The sequence below is a fragment of the Macaca mulatta genome, chromosome 2, assembly GCF_049350105.2.
Source record: "Macaca mulatta isolate MMU2019108-1 chromosome 2, T2T-MMU8v2.0, whole genome shotgun sequence".
Lineage (NCBI taxonomy): Eukaryota > Metazoa > Chordata > Mammalia > Primates > Cercopithecidae > Macaca > Macaca mulatta.
Window position 1 is genome coordinate 169,386,384 of NC_133407.1, and position 20,476 is coordinate 169,406,859.

Genomic DNA, 20,476 nt, shown 5'->3' on the forward strand with positions numbered 1-20,476 from the left:
CAGTATTATCCCTTGTCATACAGCCTATATTATAGGGGTGGCACTGGGTCAGGCTATCCGCAGCCTCCACATAGCTGTTGCCTTCCTCCTGGGAGCTGTTTAATACTTCGCTGTGGCAAGTACATAAAGCACCCTATTACCCAAGGAGATCATATATCCCACTTCTGGTTTAGTCCTGCTATCCTGGCCTAATTATTAACAATGCTCCCTTTCACTCTTGAAAGTGCCCCGCTTGAATAATAAATATGATCGCCAATGTACTCTAGTCTCCTGGGTCAGAACTGCCATCTCTGACCTTTTTAACATTCCTTCTTCATTAAGCCTCAGAAAATTCAGAAAACCTTCCATATCACATACAACCACCCTAGAAAGTGCTCAGACAGGTTGTCAGAGATGACAAGAAGAATGAGTAGATACAGAAAGCAGCCATGGAGTGCCCCTTTAGCAAGCAGATTGCTTTCTGTAGCCCATCCATCATCCGGAAAGCATGGTCATGACTGTTTGGTAGACGTCTTAGTCTGGGTTGAATTTTCACGAATTTTTGCATACATGGTTTGGGTTTTGATAATATGCCATATGACTTAATAGGAAGGAGGTTTATTTGTTAACTATGAATATGGTCACTGTGTATGAATAAAATAAGGGACTTGGATACGTTGAGGGAAATGTAAACTCTCCCAAAGAATCTGGGCTTAGGCCTGTCTAAAGTGAAGGCAAGTAAATAAATGCATAAATAAAAATAAAGTGGAGGTATAGTGTGCCATAAGAACAAGTCTTCCATTTGCCTTTCAGTTTTTTGCTGAAGCTATAGGAATAGCAGGCAAGCAAACCATCTGGTTATTAGGCCACTCTAACTCAGCCGAAGCTCTGGGCAATTAACATGGATACCCAAAATGGCTGCGGCGCTAAGGCCGGAATTGGAGCAAAATTCAAGGTCCTTTTCCCTCAGGCCATCGTACCTACAGCTTGTATGCCGCAGCCTGTCCATCTCCCCGCTTGCGTATGTAAGGGCAGTGCTTCTAGGAGCCATGAGCATTACTCACCTGAAACCTAGGTGCTAGGAATGCAGCCAGCTAGATCTGACCCATGCCTGTTTTGTGTCTGCGTTGACATGCTGCAGGTGACATCAGTTGCAAGGGGATGACCGAGCGCATTCACAGCATCAACCTTCACAACTTCAGCAATTCCGTGCTCGAGACCCTCAACGAGCAGCGCAACCGTGGCCACTTCTGTGACGTAACGGTGCGCATCCACGGGAGCATGCTGCGCGCACACCGCTGCGTGCTGGCAGCCGGCAGCCCTTTCTTCCAGGACAAACTGCTGCTTGGCTACAGCGATATCGAGATCCCGTCGGTGGTGTCAGTGCAGTCAGTGCAAAAGCTCATTGACTTCATGTACAGCGGCGTGCTACGGGTCTCGCAGTCGGAAGCTCTGCAGATCCTCACGGCCGCCAGCATCCTGCAGATCAAAACAGTCATCGACGAGTGCACGCGCATCGTGTCACAGAACGTGGGCGATGTGTTCCCGGGGATCCAAGACTCGGGCCAGGACACGCCGCGGGGCACTCCCGAGTCAGGCACGTCAGGGCAAAGCAGCGACACGGAGTCGGGCTACCTGCAGAGCCACCCACAGCACAGCGTGGACAGGATCTACTCGGCACTCTACGCGTGCTCCATGCAGAATGGCAGCGGGGAGCGCTCTTTTTACAGCGGTGCAGTGGTCAGCCACCACGAGACTGCACTCGGCCTGCCCCGCGACCACCACATGGAAGACCCCAGCTGGATCACACGCATCCATGAGCGCTCGCAGCAGATGGAGCGCTACCTGTCCACCACCCCCGAGACCACGCACTGCCGCAAGCAGCCCCGGCCTGTGCGCATCCAGACCCTAGTGGGCAACATCCACATCAAGCAGGAGATGGAGGACGATTACGACTACTACGGGCAGCAAAGGGTGCAGATCCTGGAGCGCAACGAATCCGAGGAGTGCACGGAAGACACAGACCAGGCCGAGGGCACCGAGAGTGAGCCCAAAGGTGAAAGCTTCGACTCGGGCGTCAGCTCCTCCATAGGCACCGAGCCTGACTCGGTGGAGCAGCAGTTTGGGCCTGGGGCGGCGCGGGACGGCCAGGCTGAACCCGCCCAACCTGAGCAGGCTGCAGAAGCTCCTGCCGAGGGTGGCCCGCAGCCAAACCAGCTAGAAACAGGTGCTTCCTCTCCGGAGAGAAGCAATGAAGTGGAGATGGACAACACTGTTATCACTGTCAGCAACAGCTCCGACAAGAGCGTCCTGCAACAGCCTTCGGTCAACACGTCCATCGGGCAGCCATTGCCAAGTACCCAGCTCTACTTACGCCAGACAGAAACTCTCACCAGCAACCTGAGGATGCCTCTGACCTTGACCAGCAACACACAGGTCATTGGCACAGCTGGCAACACCTACCTGCCAGCCCTCTTCACTACCCAGCCCGCGGGCAGTGGCCCCAAGCCTTTCCTCTTCAGCCTGCCACAGCCCCTGGCAGGCCAGCAGACCCAGTTTGTGACAGTGTCCCAGCCCGGCCTGTCGACCTTTACTGCACAGCTGCCAGCGCCACAGCCCCTGGCCTCATCCGCAGGCCACAGCACAGCCAGTGGGCAAGGCGAAAAAAAGCCTTATGAGTGCACTCTCTGCAACAAGACTTTCACCGCCAAACAGAACTACGTCAAGCACATGTTCGTACACACAGGTGAGTGCCACCCCACCTGGAGGCCTGGCAGCAGGGGCTGAGGGGGCTGTGGGAAGGCAAAGTGGGCAGGTAGAAGGGAAGGTCTGGGATCATCTTTCAGATTTTAAACTGACCCCACCACAAGCCTCTTCTAGAAGCCCCAACTGTGTTCCTCCCATCATAAGAACAAAGCACCCTGCCACCAAGAGACACCATCACAGAAATCCTTTATGGAGAAGGGATGTCCTAGGGATGTCCAGACGGCAGAAGAGAAGACTCCGGGCATCATATAAGCCATATTCAAGTATTTCTGTTTCAGAGGCAGCATATTGTAGTCAGGAAGAGCTGGAGCTCCAGAGCCAGATGGCCTGGCTTTAAATTTGGCCTTAGCCACTACTAAACCTTGTCACCTTGGAAAAATTACTTAACTTTTCTGTACTTCAGTTTCCTTGCATATAAAATAAGAATAAGCGTCATACACCTTCCTTATAGTGCTGTTTTGAGAATAAATTACTACATGTGAAGTCTTTAGGGTAGTTCCTAGCACATAATAAGTGCTCTATAAGTGGTAGCTATTATTAAGATGGTTAAGAGGAGCAGATGTCCAGTTTGTATAGTTTGGCTCCAAAAGGTAGAACTAGACCAGTGATTAGATGCTATCAGGAGATTCTTTCCACAAAACAAAAGAAAAATTTTGTTAACAATCAGACATGTTCTAATATCAGATAGACTGCCTTTATATGGAGTGAGTTTCTGTAATTAGAGGCATTCAAGGAGAAAATGGATGAACATTTTTAGGGATTTTGTACCTAGGATTCAGTCATCAAGATGGGCAAGATTGTGTTTCATCCCTAGATTCTGTGATTCCAGAGCTAAGATCTCCTGATCTCTCAGCCAGTCCTTTTCCTTAGCTCCATAATGGGACAGAGATATGGAATTCCCATAGAATTGGGCATTCCATGGATGTGCCTCCATATAAGTGAGTACCTAAACAATTTTGATTTCACCTAGATTCTCTTGGACCTAAGAATACCTGCAACATTGATGATCATTATATTTGAAATTTTTTTTTTTTTTTTGGTGAGACAAGGTTTTACTCTGTCACCTAGGCTGGAGTGCAGTAGCATGATCTCGGATCACTGCAGCCTCAACCTCCTGGACTGAAGCAGTCCTCCCACTTCAGCCTCCCAAGTAGCTGAGTCTACAGGCACATGCCACCACGGCCGTTTAACTTTTTTATTTTTTGTAGAGACAGGGTTTCACCATGTTGCCCAAGCTGGTCTCAAACTCCTGAGCTCAAGCCATCTGCCTGCCTCAACCTCCCAAAGTTCTGAGATTACAGGCACGAGCCACTGTGCCTGACCTCAGAATACCCTTATTAAATGACACATAATTTACCAGGGAAAAGTTACATACTCGAATTCTGATACATGAAAACAAATTAGTTTCTCAAAACAACCTTGTTTCTCAGGTCAAGTAGTAGGAATCCAAGAGACAGGACATAAAACAGCAAAGTTTAGATTGGGGACTGAAGGGAAAGAAAGCAACAGAGATGGAGACAAGGCATCAAACATGGAATTGTACAACTCAAATAGAACATTACTTAAGATAAACTTTGCCTTCTTTGCAGTGTAAGTCAGGACATTATGTAAATTAATGTGTGTACTTTTATGAGAATCAGTTTTTAAAGATCACAGTATTCACACTTCCAAATAAACAAAGTGACTCACTACTGAATTTAGGAAGAAATTTGGGTAGTGGTAAGTCGCTATGTGTATTTATAGGGATAAATGTGAATGTGCTAATGACCTGAGGTCAATCACAATAAATTTTCCATATGGTTTAGGTATCACCATTGTTAGGTGAAGTAATCAAATAGTAATGTTTTTATTTTGTAGCAACTTATTATTTATAGAGTGTTATCACATAGTTTATATCCTTTCCTCCCCCGGATAGCTGATGTATAAGCCATTAAATTAAGGAACTTGGGGGGAGGGGTATAGGAAGGACCATTTGAAAGTATCTCCTTAGCCAAACTTGACTTTGCTGGTCTTGGATCCATAAACATATCTACTCTTCCCTCTGTACGGCTCTTCAAGTAGACCTATCAGATACAAAGTTCACACATGCCGTTAGATCACATACTAAGGTAAGTCTTTAAATTTGCAACATAAAATTTTCAGTGTACTACCAAAAAATATCGTTTTGATGTATAAAGACATTTCTCCAATGGATTCACCAAAGATTCTGTGGTTAGCTGAGATAACTAGATTTGGACATGAGAAAACCAACAAAGGATTTGTGCACTCAGACATTATAGATGCAAAAGCTATAGGTAGAGTCATTTTATAAATCTGAGTTATGCTTAAAGTGTGAACTTCAGTCTTCTAGTAAATTATGAACATCCTCAGTAAATTATGAATGTTATTGTAATGGTGTGTATAATATAGCCCCACCTGAAAATAATAATGTGCATATATCAATCAGGCCCCTAATTTAAAAGAAGTAATGCTCTTCCCTGTCATTCCAGAATTATTTGGCAGTGGCAGTTTGGAAATCCTATCGGTCTTTCAAGACTTTTGTCTAAGTGAAGGATCCCCTAACCTAACAAAGTTTTAGAACAATTGGTCTAGATTTTCAAAAAGCAAGACAGCCGGAACATGTGGAAATAATTCAAGACCTGGGTTCGTTGTAGCTCACATTTCCAAATGTGAGCTTTTCAATTTCTGGGGAAAACATAAAAAAATGGAACCTCAAAACTTTACAAGAACCCAGTGGAAGTGATAAAAATTCAAAGCAAAAAGTCCAAATGTTAATATAAAAAGGTTCTAGGGAGCATGGGGATACTCGTAAGAGTAGGGTTGGACTCTGTGTTCCCACCCATACTCTAACTAAAAAGAATCCTAAAAAGAAAGAATAGCTTGACAAAGTTAAAAAGAAAGACATTTGGGTTCTCTCCATCACAGCTACTATGCAAACCAATAGACCTGCAGAGTAACTGTCTTAGCAATTCAGTAACTCCAAAGTTTAATATAGATGGTAGTTGCTTTCAACGACTGCAGAGATAAATTGTGTGTGATGGTACACACCAATAGTCCCAGATACTCAGGAGGCTGAGGCGGGAAGACTGCTTGAGCCCAGGAGTTTCGAGGCCAACCTGGTACCCATCTCTTAAAAAAAAAAAAAAAAAAAAAAAAGAGAGAATCAATTCTAAGATTCAGAATCCAGTTAAAATCTTGTACTGCTCTATGGTAATGATCCACATTCATGAAAGAGTGTTTGGGGCCAGGCATGGTGGCTCACGCCTGTAATTCCAGCACTTTGGGAGGTAAAGGTGGGAGGATCACTTGAGCCCAGGAGTTTGAGACCAGCCTAGACAACTTGGAAAGATGCCAGCTCTACAAAAACTTTAAAAATTAGCTAGGCATGGTGCTGCATACTATAGTTCCAGCTACTTGGGAGGCTGAAGTGGGAAGATCACTTGAGCCCAGGAGGCAGAGGTTGCAGTGAGCGGAGATCACACCACTGTACTCCACCCCGGGCAACATAGCAGGACTCTGTCTCAAAAAAAAAAAAAAAAAAAAAAAAAATGTGTTTGAGACAAAGAAGTAGTCCGTCATATTGACTTTGGAGCTAAGCTCTACCTTTAAGAATCAAGGAAGCTTTAGTTGTAAAGTATATTTCATAGTGATTATAACACAAAAATTTAAAGTAGAGGCACAAATGAAAGACGATTGTACTGGAATTAGATAATTTGGATCCAGTTTTGTTTCCTCTAAATGGCTGTGTGTCCTTCAACAAGTCAGTTAATTTCACAACCGTCTGTTTCTTTGACTTTAAAATAAAAATGATTTTTTCCTGCCTTCTGATGTAAACGTATGATGCATATGAGAGCTTTTCAGAAGAGGCAAAGTGTTACTTAATTAGAAAAATAAAAAATCCTCATCAATTATTACTTTTCGCCCCTAGTACCCAGGAGACACTGAGTTGCTGTGCTCTATTTCCTGTCTCTGAATAATACACGCTTGACATGTGTCCTTCCTCTTTGGAATTTAAACACTGGAACTACTTTATACTCCTTAGATTGCTCTTGAATGTTCTTCATAAAAGAATTTTCTTATTCCTTAACAATTTTTATAACAGTAAAAATGAAAATTCCTCACCTAACCAATCTTTATCCACTGCTAAAAAAAACCACAGAGGACTTCCTTGTCTCTAGGAGTTTCTTTCATTCACCTACTGCAGCTGCATAAAAGTTGTGAGAAAGGAAACTAAGAGTTAAGGGCATGTTTGAAAGCAACAGAATTAGAGAAAAAAAACCAAAGATAACACAAACCATCCTGTCAGGGAGCAAAGCAGTGTTCACCTCTACCCCCTTCCATCAAGAGAAAAAAGCAGAAGTCAAATAAAGGAATGGAAATGAAAGGGAAAGACAGAGAATATAAGAAGGATAAGCCTTAGTGTCAACGTGGATATGGAAGGCAAGCAATAGGGAAAATTCAAAGATAACCCTGGAGCAGCATGATCCCCACACTAGCAGCATGCAGATTATGTTCCCCCACCCTTCACCCCCGCCCCAGACATCCTGAATCAGAAACTCAGGCGATGGAGCCCAGCAATCTGTAACAAGCCCTGGTTCATGCTGAAGTTGAGAATCAATCCCCTAGAGAGGTGAGCCTGGGTAATTAGAAGGATGGCATCAGGTTGCTTTTGTTACATAACATTATTTTTAAAAATTCTACTACTAAGAATCTGTTTAGAAAAAGTAAATCAAAATTGTGGATCAAAGCTTGATTTTGTAGTGGATAAATTATATCACAGAAACTAATCACATGTAAGAGATAAGTTGAGTTTTCCAAATTACATAGGTCACAGGGCAAATGTATCCCTTCTGGTATTTAGCAGTACTGACTTGTATCATTTATATCTTCATGTATTAGCTTAACACTTTCCCCTTAGAATGTAAGCTCTGTGACAGCAGAAACACACACACACACAGAGACATACATTTCACACATGTATATACACATGTATATCACACTTTCATATGCCCATTCATTTGGGGAATTTGCACATTCACCAGAAACCACCTGGTCTCCAAAAACCATTGAAATAAAATAAATAAAAGAAAATTTTTAAATGTGAACATGCTTTCCAGGAGAATTTAATTCAAGGGACTTATACACAGATACATTCTTTTCATAGCAAGACTTTTAAATTTGTTTTTTCTCTTTTTTATTTGCTAGAGAATACATTGTACATATATCTGTCTTCACACTTTTGTGGGTTTTTTCACCCATAAAAGATAAGTGTTTTGGCGTTTTCTGAATCATATTATCAACAGCCCATTCATTGATGACTGTTTTTAGCCCATTGGTATCCTCTGCACATATGGTAATTTTGCTTATTGCTTTGAGAAGATCAGCTATTTCAGCCATGAATTCAATGTAAATAGACATAGTAACAATAGTAGCATAACAATGTTGGCGATTGGGCCATAATAGTCATACGAAGATAATGTGTTAATCCCCATATGGAGCTTGAACTATTAATTATATCAAGCCAGTGGGTGTAAAGGAACAAGTATAAGGTTTGGAGTGAGAAAGCCATGATATTACCACTTTCTGACTGAGTGACTTTGGGTAAGTTCTATAACCAAGCTGAGCCTCAGTTTTTCAGATCTGTAGTACTTACTTTACGTGATTGCTCTGTGAATTGAATAACATAATTTATGTGAAAACACTTAATTATGAATGCTGTAAAACTGTCAAAGCCATTAATATGTGTTATAGTAGCATCATACATTTTGCAGCATAATCCAGAGAACAAAGAATTGTTAACAGGGGAGAGGAAGATAATCTGGTTGGGCTAGTATTTTATACTCTCAGGTGTTACTGACTTCTTAGGTGACCTTCAAGATGTTAGTACAACTCTCTAATTGGAGATGCTATTTTCTGGGGATGTTAATATCCATTCTATTCACAAAATTGTAAGAAAAGTCAAGTAACATGTATGAAACGCTCCAAAGTTCTGCTTAAAACTAAAATATCTTAGTTGTCACTGAAGCCACAGATATTTTGTGAATGCAGCATATTCCCAATAGGCAGTCCCTCTTAGCCTCGCAGTCCAAGCTGGCAACAGGATCACATCCCAGGGAATGAACAGAAAGGCTGGCAGGCAATCACACCACTGATATCTCAGGTGTGTGGGCCCCCCATTTTTTTGAGACAGAGTCTCACTGTGTCCCCCAGGCTGGAGTGCAGTGGTGCCATCTCTGCTCACTGAAACCTCCACCTCCCGGATTCGAGTGATTCTCCTGCCTCAGCCTCCTGAGTAGCTGGGAGGGATTACAGGCACCCACCACCACACCCAGCTAATTTTTTTTGTATTTTTAGTAGAGATGGGGTTTCATCATGTTGGTTAGGCTGGTCTCAGCCTCCTGACCTCAGGTGATCCACCTGCCTCAGCCACCCAAAGTACAGGGATTACAGGCGTGAGCCACGGCACCCGACCATGTGGGTCCTCTTTTAAACAGACGTCTCTTGGTGGAGACTACACTCTGCAACCAGTAAAAGCTCCATATGATTCCATCTGAATGTACTTCCATTGTTAATCTGGAACGTACCCCATTTTCTGGTCCAGTCTCGATGTTCCCCATTCAGAGGACCTGCACTTTCAATTATTCCTTCTGCTCTCCTCACCAGTGGCCATCTTCCACTACCCACCTTCTCCTCTTTCTTCTCCTTCCTGCTGCCTGCTGTCTCATCAAGCACCCTGTCTTGGTTTTTTGACCCGTCACTATACTCACGAAAGAGGAAGGCATTGTACTAGGGCAAATGATGGGGAGGCAGAGAGAACAGGAGAGTTAGGTAGGAACAGTGCTTCTGAAAAATCTCCTGATAACAGCATTCATTGTCCTTTTCACAGCTCAGGAGAAGCCTTGGTTAAAATGAGGGGAAAAAAATCAGTAGAATAAGTGGGTTCTTGTTGAGCCCCCAGTGCAAGAGGTTCCTATTCAAAGTTGGGTGTCTTTACCCATTAGGATGGCTTTTACCTGAACTTTCTGAGCTTCAGGCAGAACGCTCTGCATCTTCTAACCTAAGCAGTATCGTTCTTCCTCTTTTTTTTTCACTTTTCAGTCATAGTAGATTAAGTGTCAGAGCTGGTTCATGAGAAGAAGGTGATGAGCTGGCATTGAAAAATTGAGAAAAATGTGTATTTTTACCATGCCCAACACCATTGGCAAGGCAGTAAAGGGCACTGCCTCCCCCTCAGTTTCCTCCCTTGCTGTTTGGTTTCTGTGCCTCCAGTGCTCCGTTGCGGCTTTCCTAGGAAATCCTCTGTGCTCTGTGCTGACATTGTATCCATAGGCCACTTCTTGCCATTCACATATGTAATTGAGAGAGTCGACTATACCCCAACTCTGAATTACATAGCTGCAATATAATCACTTGTTTTATTGATTATCTGAAATAATGTTTTAAAAATTCAGGATTGACTTCCATATGCCATGCAAGTCATTTCGCAGTTGGTTTCATTTATCCTTGGTTCCTTTGTGATAAATGGAACAGTTTAATTTTTCTTAAAATGACCACATGCTCTGTACTAAGTGCTTTATCTCTTCCATTTTCAAAACACCTTCACAAAACAGGTACTTACTAGATTATTCTCAAGTTATAGATAAGGAAACTGAGGCTTATAGAGGTTAAATGACAGGCCCAAGTCACTCAGCCAAGGAAATGGAATTCATATCTGACTCCTACATCTGTATAGGCCCAAATGGATCATTTTAAAGTGAAGGAACTTATATGACCTTCCCCTTGATGTTATAATTCAAGTATCCACTTTTTGCTTTGTGTCCCCTTCTGACAAATCAGACTTCTCATTCCTAACCGTAGGCTTAAACCTGGAAAGCCATCTCTGACCATTTATCTTCACTTTTTGTTTCTTTACCTGGAGAGCAACAATCAACAGAACTCATCCATTTTTTGTATAATATCTAAAACCATTTTGGGATTGCTGTAAGTAATACACAAGAAAATCATGGGAAAAATTTTTTCTTAAAACACAATCATTCATTCCTGCTGAGTGACTGCGTTTCAAATTCATACAGAAGTGAAGGTTGTGAGCACCTCACTAATCTGAAAATATACCCCATTTAGTAAAACAGTTTCTGAAATACCTACACTCCACCATCACAGCACCTCAATAATTATAGACAGCACCTTCCTCTAAGGAGCTCCCAAGTGCTTTGCAAACATTTCTGTTTATTAAATAACATACCATTGTTCTGTGGCAGGGAAGGGAACAGGATACTTTGTCTCATTTAAAATGTAGGACTGGTAATGCATTCAGTGACTAAGCAGGTTGCCCTCGGGTCATTCACTGACAAGGCCAGGACTAGAGTCCTCAGGGTTTGTGGTCCACCATGGACTGAGGACCGCTAAATCCACAAAGGACCATGTGGCAAGTGCCTGGTCCAACTCCTCACAAACGGAAAATGAAACAAACCCAGAGAGATGAAAACACTTAAAAAGCCCCGGATCACATGGGTAATTAATGGTAGAGCCAATACTACATGCACACAAACAGCATACCTATATATGCTATGGAGAGAAACATGACAACTGTGAAGAATCAATTTATAGACACATTAGAAGAGTGTGAAAATAAAAAGGCTTCATCAGTGACCTTGCCTCGAGGAAAAACACACAGAAGGTGAAAGTTTCAAACAGCAGAGCATTTTAACATAGATGAAGTTTCAACTTCCTAGCAGCCAAAATACCATCTGCAGTTTAAGGCACGTTTCCCATAAAAGGTGACAGGTAGACACATTTTAAATGATAGTTGGCCAGCCCATCATAGCCTCTATAAATTGTCTGAAAGCAGGAGGATAGCAAAGACCAGTTGACTTCCAAGCATGTTTACAGCTGACAGAAATGTTTCGGCTAAAAACATGCATGACTGTCTCTCTTAGGGAATGTCTTACTTCAAAAAAAAAAAAAAAAGTACCAATGTAAACACTGTGCATAGACTGAAGTCTTCAGCAAATTGAGATTATTAGCAATGAGGCTTCCCTAAACTTTCCTGTTCTAATCTAAAAGTAGAATTCTCTTCTAACCCTGTGATCTTATGCATCATACTGTCTGGTCAGTGTGCTTCAAAACATATCTGTTTATGTTTGAAAACAACAACAACAAAAAAAATTCCTGATGAAAAAAAGTTTAGTAAAATGGATCATGAACATACAGCACTTAATACCAACCCTGCTACATAGTCAGCACTCAATACATGGCGATTGTTTTCATTGCTGCTATTACCATGACACATCAAAGCTCTTCTGTTTCTTAATGGGGAAAAAAAGGAAAAACAGCCAAGGCATATATTTTAAATGGAAGTTAGCTCAAATTTTAAAAGATTTCTTACCTTGATGCATAGTTCGAATGTTGCAGTGTTACCCTAAGGAGTTTCAGAGGCTTTGGGTTTTAGTTTGGATCATGAAAGAATATATGGAAGAAGGACTTTTTTCTCTGAGGCAAGGGCCTATACTGGGCAATCAGGAATGAAGTGAGAGATCGACCAAATACGCAGTTCATCTCACCTGTCAGGAGCAGAGCTCAGACCAAACAGCACAAAGAAAATAAGTCTTTAAGTAATTATCTTAAAGAGATGCCACAGGCCCATGTACTTTAAGAATACCTCATGTGGTCATTAAGTGACTGAGTATTATTACTTACCTTACTGTTTGTAACAAACTTGATCATTTGGTTTCTAAGCCAAACCAAAGCAGTAAAATGAGGAGAAACAAGGGTTTCTGCCAACAGGCTGAGAGCAAAGGAGGATGCAGGAAAACTATTTTAAAAATTGACCCAAGAGTTCAAAATGCATATGGAAGCATTTAATGGGGGTGGGAGGTATCCTTGTAATAAGAATACCATGCATGTATTCCCACACTGCTCTTGGTGGTCTGCAAAGTGATTTCATATGTATTTTATGTCAACACCAGCACAATGAGGTAAGTAGGACTATATACCTCAGAGGCATTTGGTGATTTGTCAGAGTGGTGTGTAGAGTGTTGGTGCCCAGATTTGAATAGGACCATTTGAGTCTGATATCATCATGTTGCCCACTGCCTACTCAGCCTCTACACCTGATGAGGCCAGCCTGCAGCTCAGTACAGTCAATAGAGAACAGGCAATTAACCCTTAAGTTACATGTTAGGAAGATTTCTGTCTAAAGTAGATAAACTTGAAAGTATAACTCTTCAAAATGACTTGTTCCTATGTTGGCAAATATTTTCAAAACTCGCAATCAACACATAGATGTATTTATAAGACAGACTACTAGAAGTGGGGATTTTCCCCAAGGAACCAAGCTATAGTGACCAATATCCTTAGTTCTCAAGGATTCTAGAGCACCCCATGTCTCCAGAGATCTTTCTTCTCTTTTATTTCTTATATTTGTTTGATAATGTTAATGGGAAACACTAAATCCCCTAATCAGGACACTGAAAGTGGCCCCCTTGAAAAGTAGCCTCCCTTTTCCACAGAGTGACTTTGAAGACTTTTAGTGGGGAATATCTGGTAGCTTTCCAAGAAAGCCGTTTTATGGCATAGGGAAATGGAAAACAAAACTGTCCCAGCATCCCCATAAAGCAAAATTTCTCTGCACATGAGAGGCTAGCAGGACCTGGACTTTTTCAATCAAGGATGATCCATTAAGCAATCAGATTTTATTTTTTAATTGTTTTGTTTTTCTTTTTTGTTGTCTTGTTTTTCTCTCCTTCGTTCTCCATCCCTTGCTATATCTCGCTCTGTCCTGCTTGCTGTCTCTTCCTACATCAACAGGTGAGAAGCCCCACCAATGCAGCATCTGTTGGCGCTCCTTCTCCTTAAAGGATTACCTTATCAAGCACATGGTGACACACACAGGAGTGAGGGCATACCAGTGTAGTATCTGCAACAAGCGCTTCACCCAGAAGAGCTCCCTCAACGTGCACATGCGCCTCCACCGGGGAGAGAAGTCCTACGAGTGCTACATCTGCAAAAAGAAGTTCTCTCACAAGACCCTCCTGGAGCGACACGTGGCCCTGCACAGTGCCAGCAATGGGACCCCCCCTGCAGGCACACCCCCAGGTGCCCGCGCTGGCCCCCCAGGCGTGGTGGCCTGCACGGAGGGGACCACTTACGTCTGCTCCGTCTGCCCAGCAAAGTTTGACCAAATCGAGCAGTTCAACGACCACATGAGGATGCATGTGTCTGACGGATAAGTAGTATCTTTCTCTCTTTCTTATGAACAAAACAAAACAACAACAAAAAGCAAACAAACAAAAAAGCTATGGCACTAGAATTTAAGAAATGTTTTGGTTTCATTTTTACTTTCTGTTTTTGTTTTTGTTTCGTTTCCTTTTGTACTACATGAAGAACTGTTTTTTGCCTGCTGGTACATTACATTTCCGGAGGCTTGGGTGAATAATAGTTTTCCCAGTCTCCCTCGGATGGTGGCCTTAAGGCCTGGTAGTGCTTCAAGAGGTCCACTGGTTGGATCTCTAGCTACTGGCCTCTAAATACAACCCTTCTTTACAAAAAAATCTTTTAAAAAAAAGTAAAAAAAAAAAAAAAAAAATTTCCACTTGTGAAGAGCACTACAAAAAATATATAACAAAATCTAAAAGGCCTACTGTCTTTAAGTACACCGCTTGCAGTGTTTCAGTGGACATTTTCACAATTCTGGCCGCTTGGACTTCACAGTAACCAGTTAAAACTGTGGAATATCACTTCTGGTTGAAAACCCAGAGGAAAGGCCCTGCTGTTTTCCACCTACCACGTTGTCTGATTTCATAAAAGGGCTGTGGGGGTGGGAAGGGCAGTGGGTTCGGTGGTGTGGGAAAGAAAGACGAATGGCAGGCTTCTCCCCCAGATTCTGCCCGGGTCCACACACCCTGGCCCACCTTCTCCATATCCCCCTCTTGCAGCAGAAGCCAGGAAGACTTGGACAAGCAACAAGCAACAGTGGCTATCGTATTTATTCAGTGTCTTCGCTGAGCCACAGCCTCAGCACAATCAAGAGGGACTTTCATGAAAGGCAGGAATGCGGATAAAACAAAGATATCAGAAATGTGCACCTATGTTTCTAGGTACAAGAGAAGGATTATTTCCAACAATCTTTGCAAAAAAAAAAAAAAAGTGTCAGGATATATTCTTGTGGAAGAGAAAAAGAAAGAGAAATGGAGGGTGGGGGGAACAATAAAAAGTTCTTGAGGCTTTTTTAATTCAAAATTTTATAGAGGGGCAAAAGTGACGTTTACCAGATAGAATGCTGATTTTTTTAATATATTTACAACAGTATTTGTGTAAAAAAAAAAACAAAAAAAGTGAAATTGTTAAAAGTAATTTTTTTTCATTTTGGTTTTGCATACACTGCCACCAATTCCTTCTCTTTTATTTTATTTCACACACATATATATATTTTTTGGTAAGTCAAGACTGTTAAGGTTAGCGATACTGCTTCCAGATAGAAAGAATAAAAGGCAACTATAGTTATATTTGAAAGAGAGGAAGGATATTTTCTTCATATTTTTTTTAATTTTTCTTAATTTTTATTATTTTAAGTATTGCCTGGGTTGATGAGGGCCTCTGTGGCCAGCCCATCCCTGCTGTAATTTGAATTGCTGCTTTGTATTTTGATATGTAGTTCTTTGACTTTAGCAAGCTTAAGTTGCCCCACTGAATAATTTTTTTCAACTGATCCATCTAGAATTCTGTTCTTTTTCATGGAAGAGACTTTATCTTTCAGAGATTGCTTGCTTCTCCAAAATTTCATTGAGATCTTACAATTCTAGAATTTCTATTGACTTTACTTTTTTTCTTGGTGAAACACTAGTGGTCTAGAAGTCTTGATAAATGGGATCTTTTCTTTTGTGATCAGCCAGGAAGAGGAGTTCACAAAACTCTGCCATAGCTCCTCACCCTTCCCAACTGCAAAGAGCATCATTATGAGAAGCCTGTTACAGTTCAAGATGCATTGATGCCAAAATTACTTTTTTCCTTTCAAATATCACCTTCTGACTATTTCCACCATGGTTAAGAGGGCTAAATAAGATGATCATTCTTCAGATGACTAATTAACCCTTGCTTCTTAGAGAGGGTTTAGGGAAATTTAAAAATTCCCAGATGCCAACATCCACCACTCAAAAGACCACCAATCTATTGCATCATACCAGATGCCACTCTCTCTTCCTAGTTGGGATTTCTCTCCTCGGTCCTGATCAAGGTATAATAATAGAGATATTTTCATTATAGACAGTGTCCTGAAGGGATTCCGGCTCAAATTTAGGATATCTTAAACCTAGCTAAAACTCCCAAAGTGATTTCATTGCTGGGCATATTTTAACACACTTAGGGGAAAGCAAATCTTTAAACAAAGCAAAACACCAAACTACAGTTTTAAAAAGAAGAAAGGAGAGAGTATTTTAGTTTCAAAATTACATTACATTTTAATTTAATTTTCCTTCTAATTTTCCTGTCAGCATTTTATTTACAAAAACTGTGCAGCAAACGAGGGAAAATCTTCCAACACAAACAACTCTGTAATGACTAAATTGGTTTTATTCATATATTTCAGACATTTGGTTAACTTGGATCTTTTTCATAAGTTCTTTGTGACGCTTAGTAAGGTTAGTGTAACTGAAGTGTTTGTGAGTTTGGTTTGGTCCCACAGTGCTTAATTCAGTGGATATTTTGCTAGAAGTTTTAATGTACATTTGGGTGGTTAACTGACTATTGAGTATAACCTATTGTGATTTCTAAGAGGAGTCCTACCAAGAACTGTGTGTCCAAAACTGACCTGTTTTAACAGTTAGTAAGGAACAGCTTCCAAAATAAAGTAAGTTCATTTTTCTATTGCTAATTTTGCTTTTTAAAATATCAGTGTTGTAAAACTAATATTTCCACTTACCACCATTAGAGGGAGCATTAGTTAATTAACTATGTCATGGAATTGTTTTGATATTTTGGAAAACAAGTGATTCCACCCATAAAATAAAAAGAGAAGATTGACCTTAAGAAAAAAAACTCAAAGCTAGAAGATAATGACATGAAATCACTCAATACATGTTACAAATGAAAGAAGGCAAAAAGCCACTTTAAAATATGTTTAACTGTTTAACAGTAGTAGACTTGAAAGTGTCTTTGTTCAAATTTAGCAAAGTAGGAAGAATTTTCACTAATACCTCCTGAAAAGTTGATCTTAGGTGCCATTATGGGCCACATGTAGCTTTCTGTTTCTCAAATCTGAGATAGACCCATTTGCCTTAATGCTGATTTGCCATGTAAAATGCTAAGCAATTGGGTTAGAATCCACCTTTTCTTTTGGTAGAACATGTAGAGAAAAAGCTGCAGGTGACTTGAAACCCTGAGGAGACTATCATCCTTTCCCTGTAAAGGAAGTGTCTCTTTAAAAAAAGGGGGGGGAGAGGGGGTGGAGGATCCCTAAAGAATTCTTAATGAGGTGATATAATCATTGTAGTCCATGACAAAATGGACCAGCCAGGTTTGCATAGCAGTAGACATATTCCTACTGTATGTTTATCCTTCCCAAACATGTCACATTGTAAAATAGTTGACAAATTATTTTGTGGAAAGAGGAAGAAGCTGGATTGGAGTGGGAGATCTAATCTGGAGGAGCAAAGAGGTAGTTGTTTATTGCTATGTTCCTGGCCCATCAAATGGCCACTTTCCAAAGTGACATTTTAGGAAATAAACCAATCTGGACCTGTTTCAAAAGGATGGAGATGCTTTCAGATTGTCAGTTCTCACTTTTAAGTTAAACAATCACAAATATCTTTAGAAATAGGGAAAGACATTTGCTTCAAAATGAGAGAATGAGTGTGGATATTTTTAATTTTTTTTGTTTCAAGTCCTACAGTCATCTTACATTTGGAACTTCATGGTAGGGTGATATCAGTGCTAAAAAAAAATTTCTTTCTAGTAGCCAGGAAACAGATAGATAAGATAAAAGCAAATGTTCCAGATTTAAGACTTCTTAGGATGAGTACAAGGAAGAAGAACTAGTATGGAAAGGACACTTTTTAGCAATTTATAATTTTATAATGGAATTTGCCAAACAAGGGAAAGGAAAAAAAGTCAAAGGGGAATTTTTATCTCAAGATATTTAGATATGGTTATAAAAAATAATATTTTCTAGCACTAAAAACATTGGTATTATCTCAGCATCATAGGCAATTTTTCCTTATTAAATGCCAACATTTGTACAAAAAAGGCCCCCAACTGTGTGAAATATAATCCTGAAAAAGAAAATAATTGGAATACATGGATCTGATAGAACTCTACACAGGGGGAAAAACTGAGAAACAAGCTAAGCAAAAAAAAAAAAATCTGAAATGAAAATCTCTGTATCAAAATGGTTTCCTGTATATTTTAATGAGTGGTAAACTTTAGCTCCTAGTAACAGTCTTATAGACTGTTCTCTTCCCAAATTCCTAATGCTTTGAATCTATTTGTGCCATGATTAAGTGTGCTGGATAGTTTCCTGCTCATATTCTAGCCTCAGTTCATTCCTAGTCATCTTAGAGGTCACAGTAGCTCTTGGCCTTAGAAAGACTTGGGTTTGCTGTATTTAAAAGTCATAAGAGTTTTATTTTGCATCACCAAAATATTCTATACGGTCCAAAAATACTCTTTTTCAACCCATGAACGGTAAGAATTTGTGAATTCTGAAAATGAAAAGAGAAAATTTTCCTCCAGGTATGTTTGTTTCATATTCAATCCTAAAGCCTTGAGCTATCTGTACTTCCCTCACACAAGCACAACAGCTGTCTGTGCTCTGCCCGTGCCCAAAACTCAATGTTTTCTCTCAGCACAGAAATCAGAAATGCCGTATGCCCCTTATAAAACCCCTACGATTCCTGAGAAAACATTAGTAAAAGCTTATGTCACTTCCTTGTTGGGGCTCCTCCATAATGCTCACAACACCTGTGACCCCTAGGAAAACAGGGAGCAAGGTAGATCTGGCCAGGAGTCACAGGATATACACCCATTCTGGAGCTTTCCTCTGTTGTTCTAGAAGATGTTATTTGGTTAGTTGGGGCTGGGAGCAGGGGATATATGTTTCTGCGGAAAAGGTATCAGATAATCAAATCAGGTCTGCCTCTGCTATAGCCAGTGTGCTGCTACATCAAAAGGGAACAAAAGGAAGGTGCAACTAAGAGCAGACACAACCCGAGATGCCCTTGAGATTTAGGAGAACAGGAGGGTGCCCTTTCTTTTGTGACCTGACTCTTAAAAGAAATCTTCTAAAAGAATTCTTTAATTTGGTAATGAGTTGAAGTCCAGGGTAATGGAAGCTCTAGGACAGAGAACAAAAGAATTGCAAAATGTATTCAGCACCAAACAATGCTAAACCAAGAAACATCCAATCACAAAACTAGGAAGTTTGGCAAGAAGTGGTTAGAGAAATCTCTGGGTTTTTCCATGGGTAGGGTCGACAGACTCTCTTTTGAGTGATTTCTGGCTCTGAGAAACCTCTTTACTCACTGGAAAAGAACTTTATTTAAATGGCCAATTTTGTTCCTCAGAAAAAGAAATTAAAAAAAAAAAAGAAAAATAGGACACTGAAGACAGAACCATGTGACTTGGTGACAAACAAAAGGAAGGGTGCACTAGAATTTCAATAGGCTCCCTAATTCCATAGAAAAAGCAAAGCAACCCAATGCCTCCTGAGCCTGCAGTGCATGAAGAGAGTGCTTGAGCTGACCCAGCCACCAGGCTTTGGGGGCTAGACATAACTTCCTACTGGAACAGCAGCAGCCTCTTTCCCCTCTTTGTGTTTTCATGAAGAAAATGGCTGTTCTCTTAGGTACCCAGGAAATAGATTACATGGGGCAAACTTTCAAAAGCAATCTGTACCTTGGTACTCAGGCTACATATAGAGGCAGAAAAGGGGCATGGAAGAGCCCTTGCTCTTGAGAGAGAATATTTTCATATTCCCAAGGGCTTTCTGTGTAGAGTTGCTATTTCTGATGTCACTTAAACCTTTATAAGAGAAAAGGCTGTGGTGACTCAGTGTTCCTGTAAACTCAGAATGTGGAAATTACTAATCCAAAGCATCGTTTCTAGCACTGAGTATCAAGATGATCTAGCCTGACCAAAATATTCCAAAGACTTTTCTAAGTCTCTGAAGACTTTTTTTTGTCCTTTAACACTGAGTCTATAGCAGTCAGCAGTGTACCTTAGCAGATCCCCAGGAATGGCTGTAGAATAGTAGAGCTTGTTTCCATCCTTTTTAGAGTGAAGAGGTAGAAAATTAGGGCTACGTAGTGTGGGTTCTTTTTCAGAACTATATATTTTCTCCTCACTGCATGAGGGGTAAAAATGCCATGGGTTGAAACAAGAAATACCATCTTTCTATACCGCTGACTAAAACACCTGCCATTCCAGTGGTTTCTTCAGGCTCCACCTTTTGCTCCATAAACTGTAGACTTTCAGACTGAAATCTAATCTTAAGTGACCTCAATTAAGGTATTTTCACAAGAGACTACTTACAGTATAGCATTATTGCCTTAAATCAGAAAACCCTGGGAAGAGAACAAAAGATATAGAAATGAGAAGGCTCTGAAGTTATAGGCATTTCTTGCTGTTTAATAGTTACATTATCACAAAAATAAGCCCTATTCGTGATTGAGGACTATGGAAATAGTGACTTCTTGGGGAGGCACCAAACTTCTCTAGAACTGACTACTCTCAGATAGTGGCT

General features: G+C 40.9%; 1 protein-coding gene across 50 annotated transcripts in view; it reads left to right on the forward strand.

Moving 5' to 3' along the window:
* ZBTB20 (zinc finger and BTB domain containing 20) overlaps positions 1-19,327 on the forward strand; it is an 814,450-nt gene extending 795,123 nt beyond the window's left edge. For all 50 annotated transcript variants that reach the window (XM_077993859.1, XM_077993890.1, XM_077993875.1 and 47 more), the window contains 2 exons: positions 1,121-2,725; positions 13,552-19,327. In XM_077993859.1, coding sequence (XP_077849985.1) covers positions 1,121-2,725; positions 13,552-13,973 — 2,027 coding nt within the window. In that variant the 3' untranslated portion in view covers positions 13,974-19,327. The remainder of the gene's footprint in view (positions 1-1,120; positions 2,726-13,551) is intronic.
* The last annotated feature ends 1,149 nt before the right edge of the window (positions 19,328-20,476 follow it).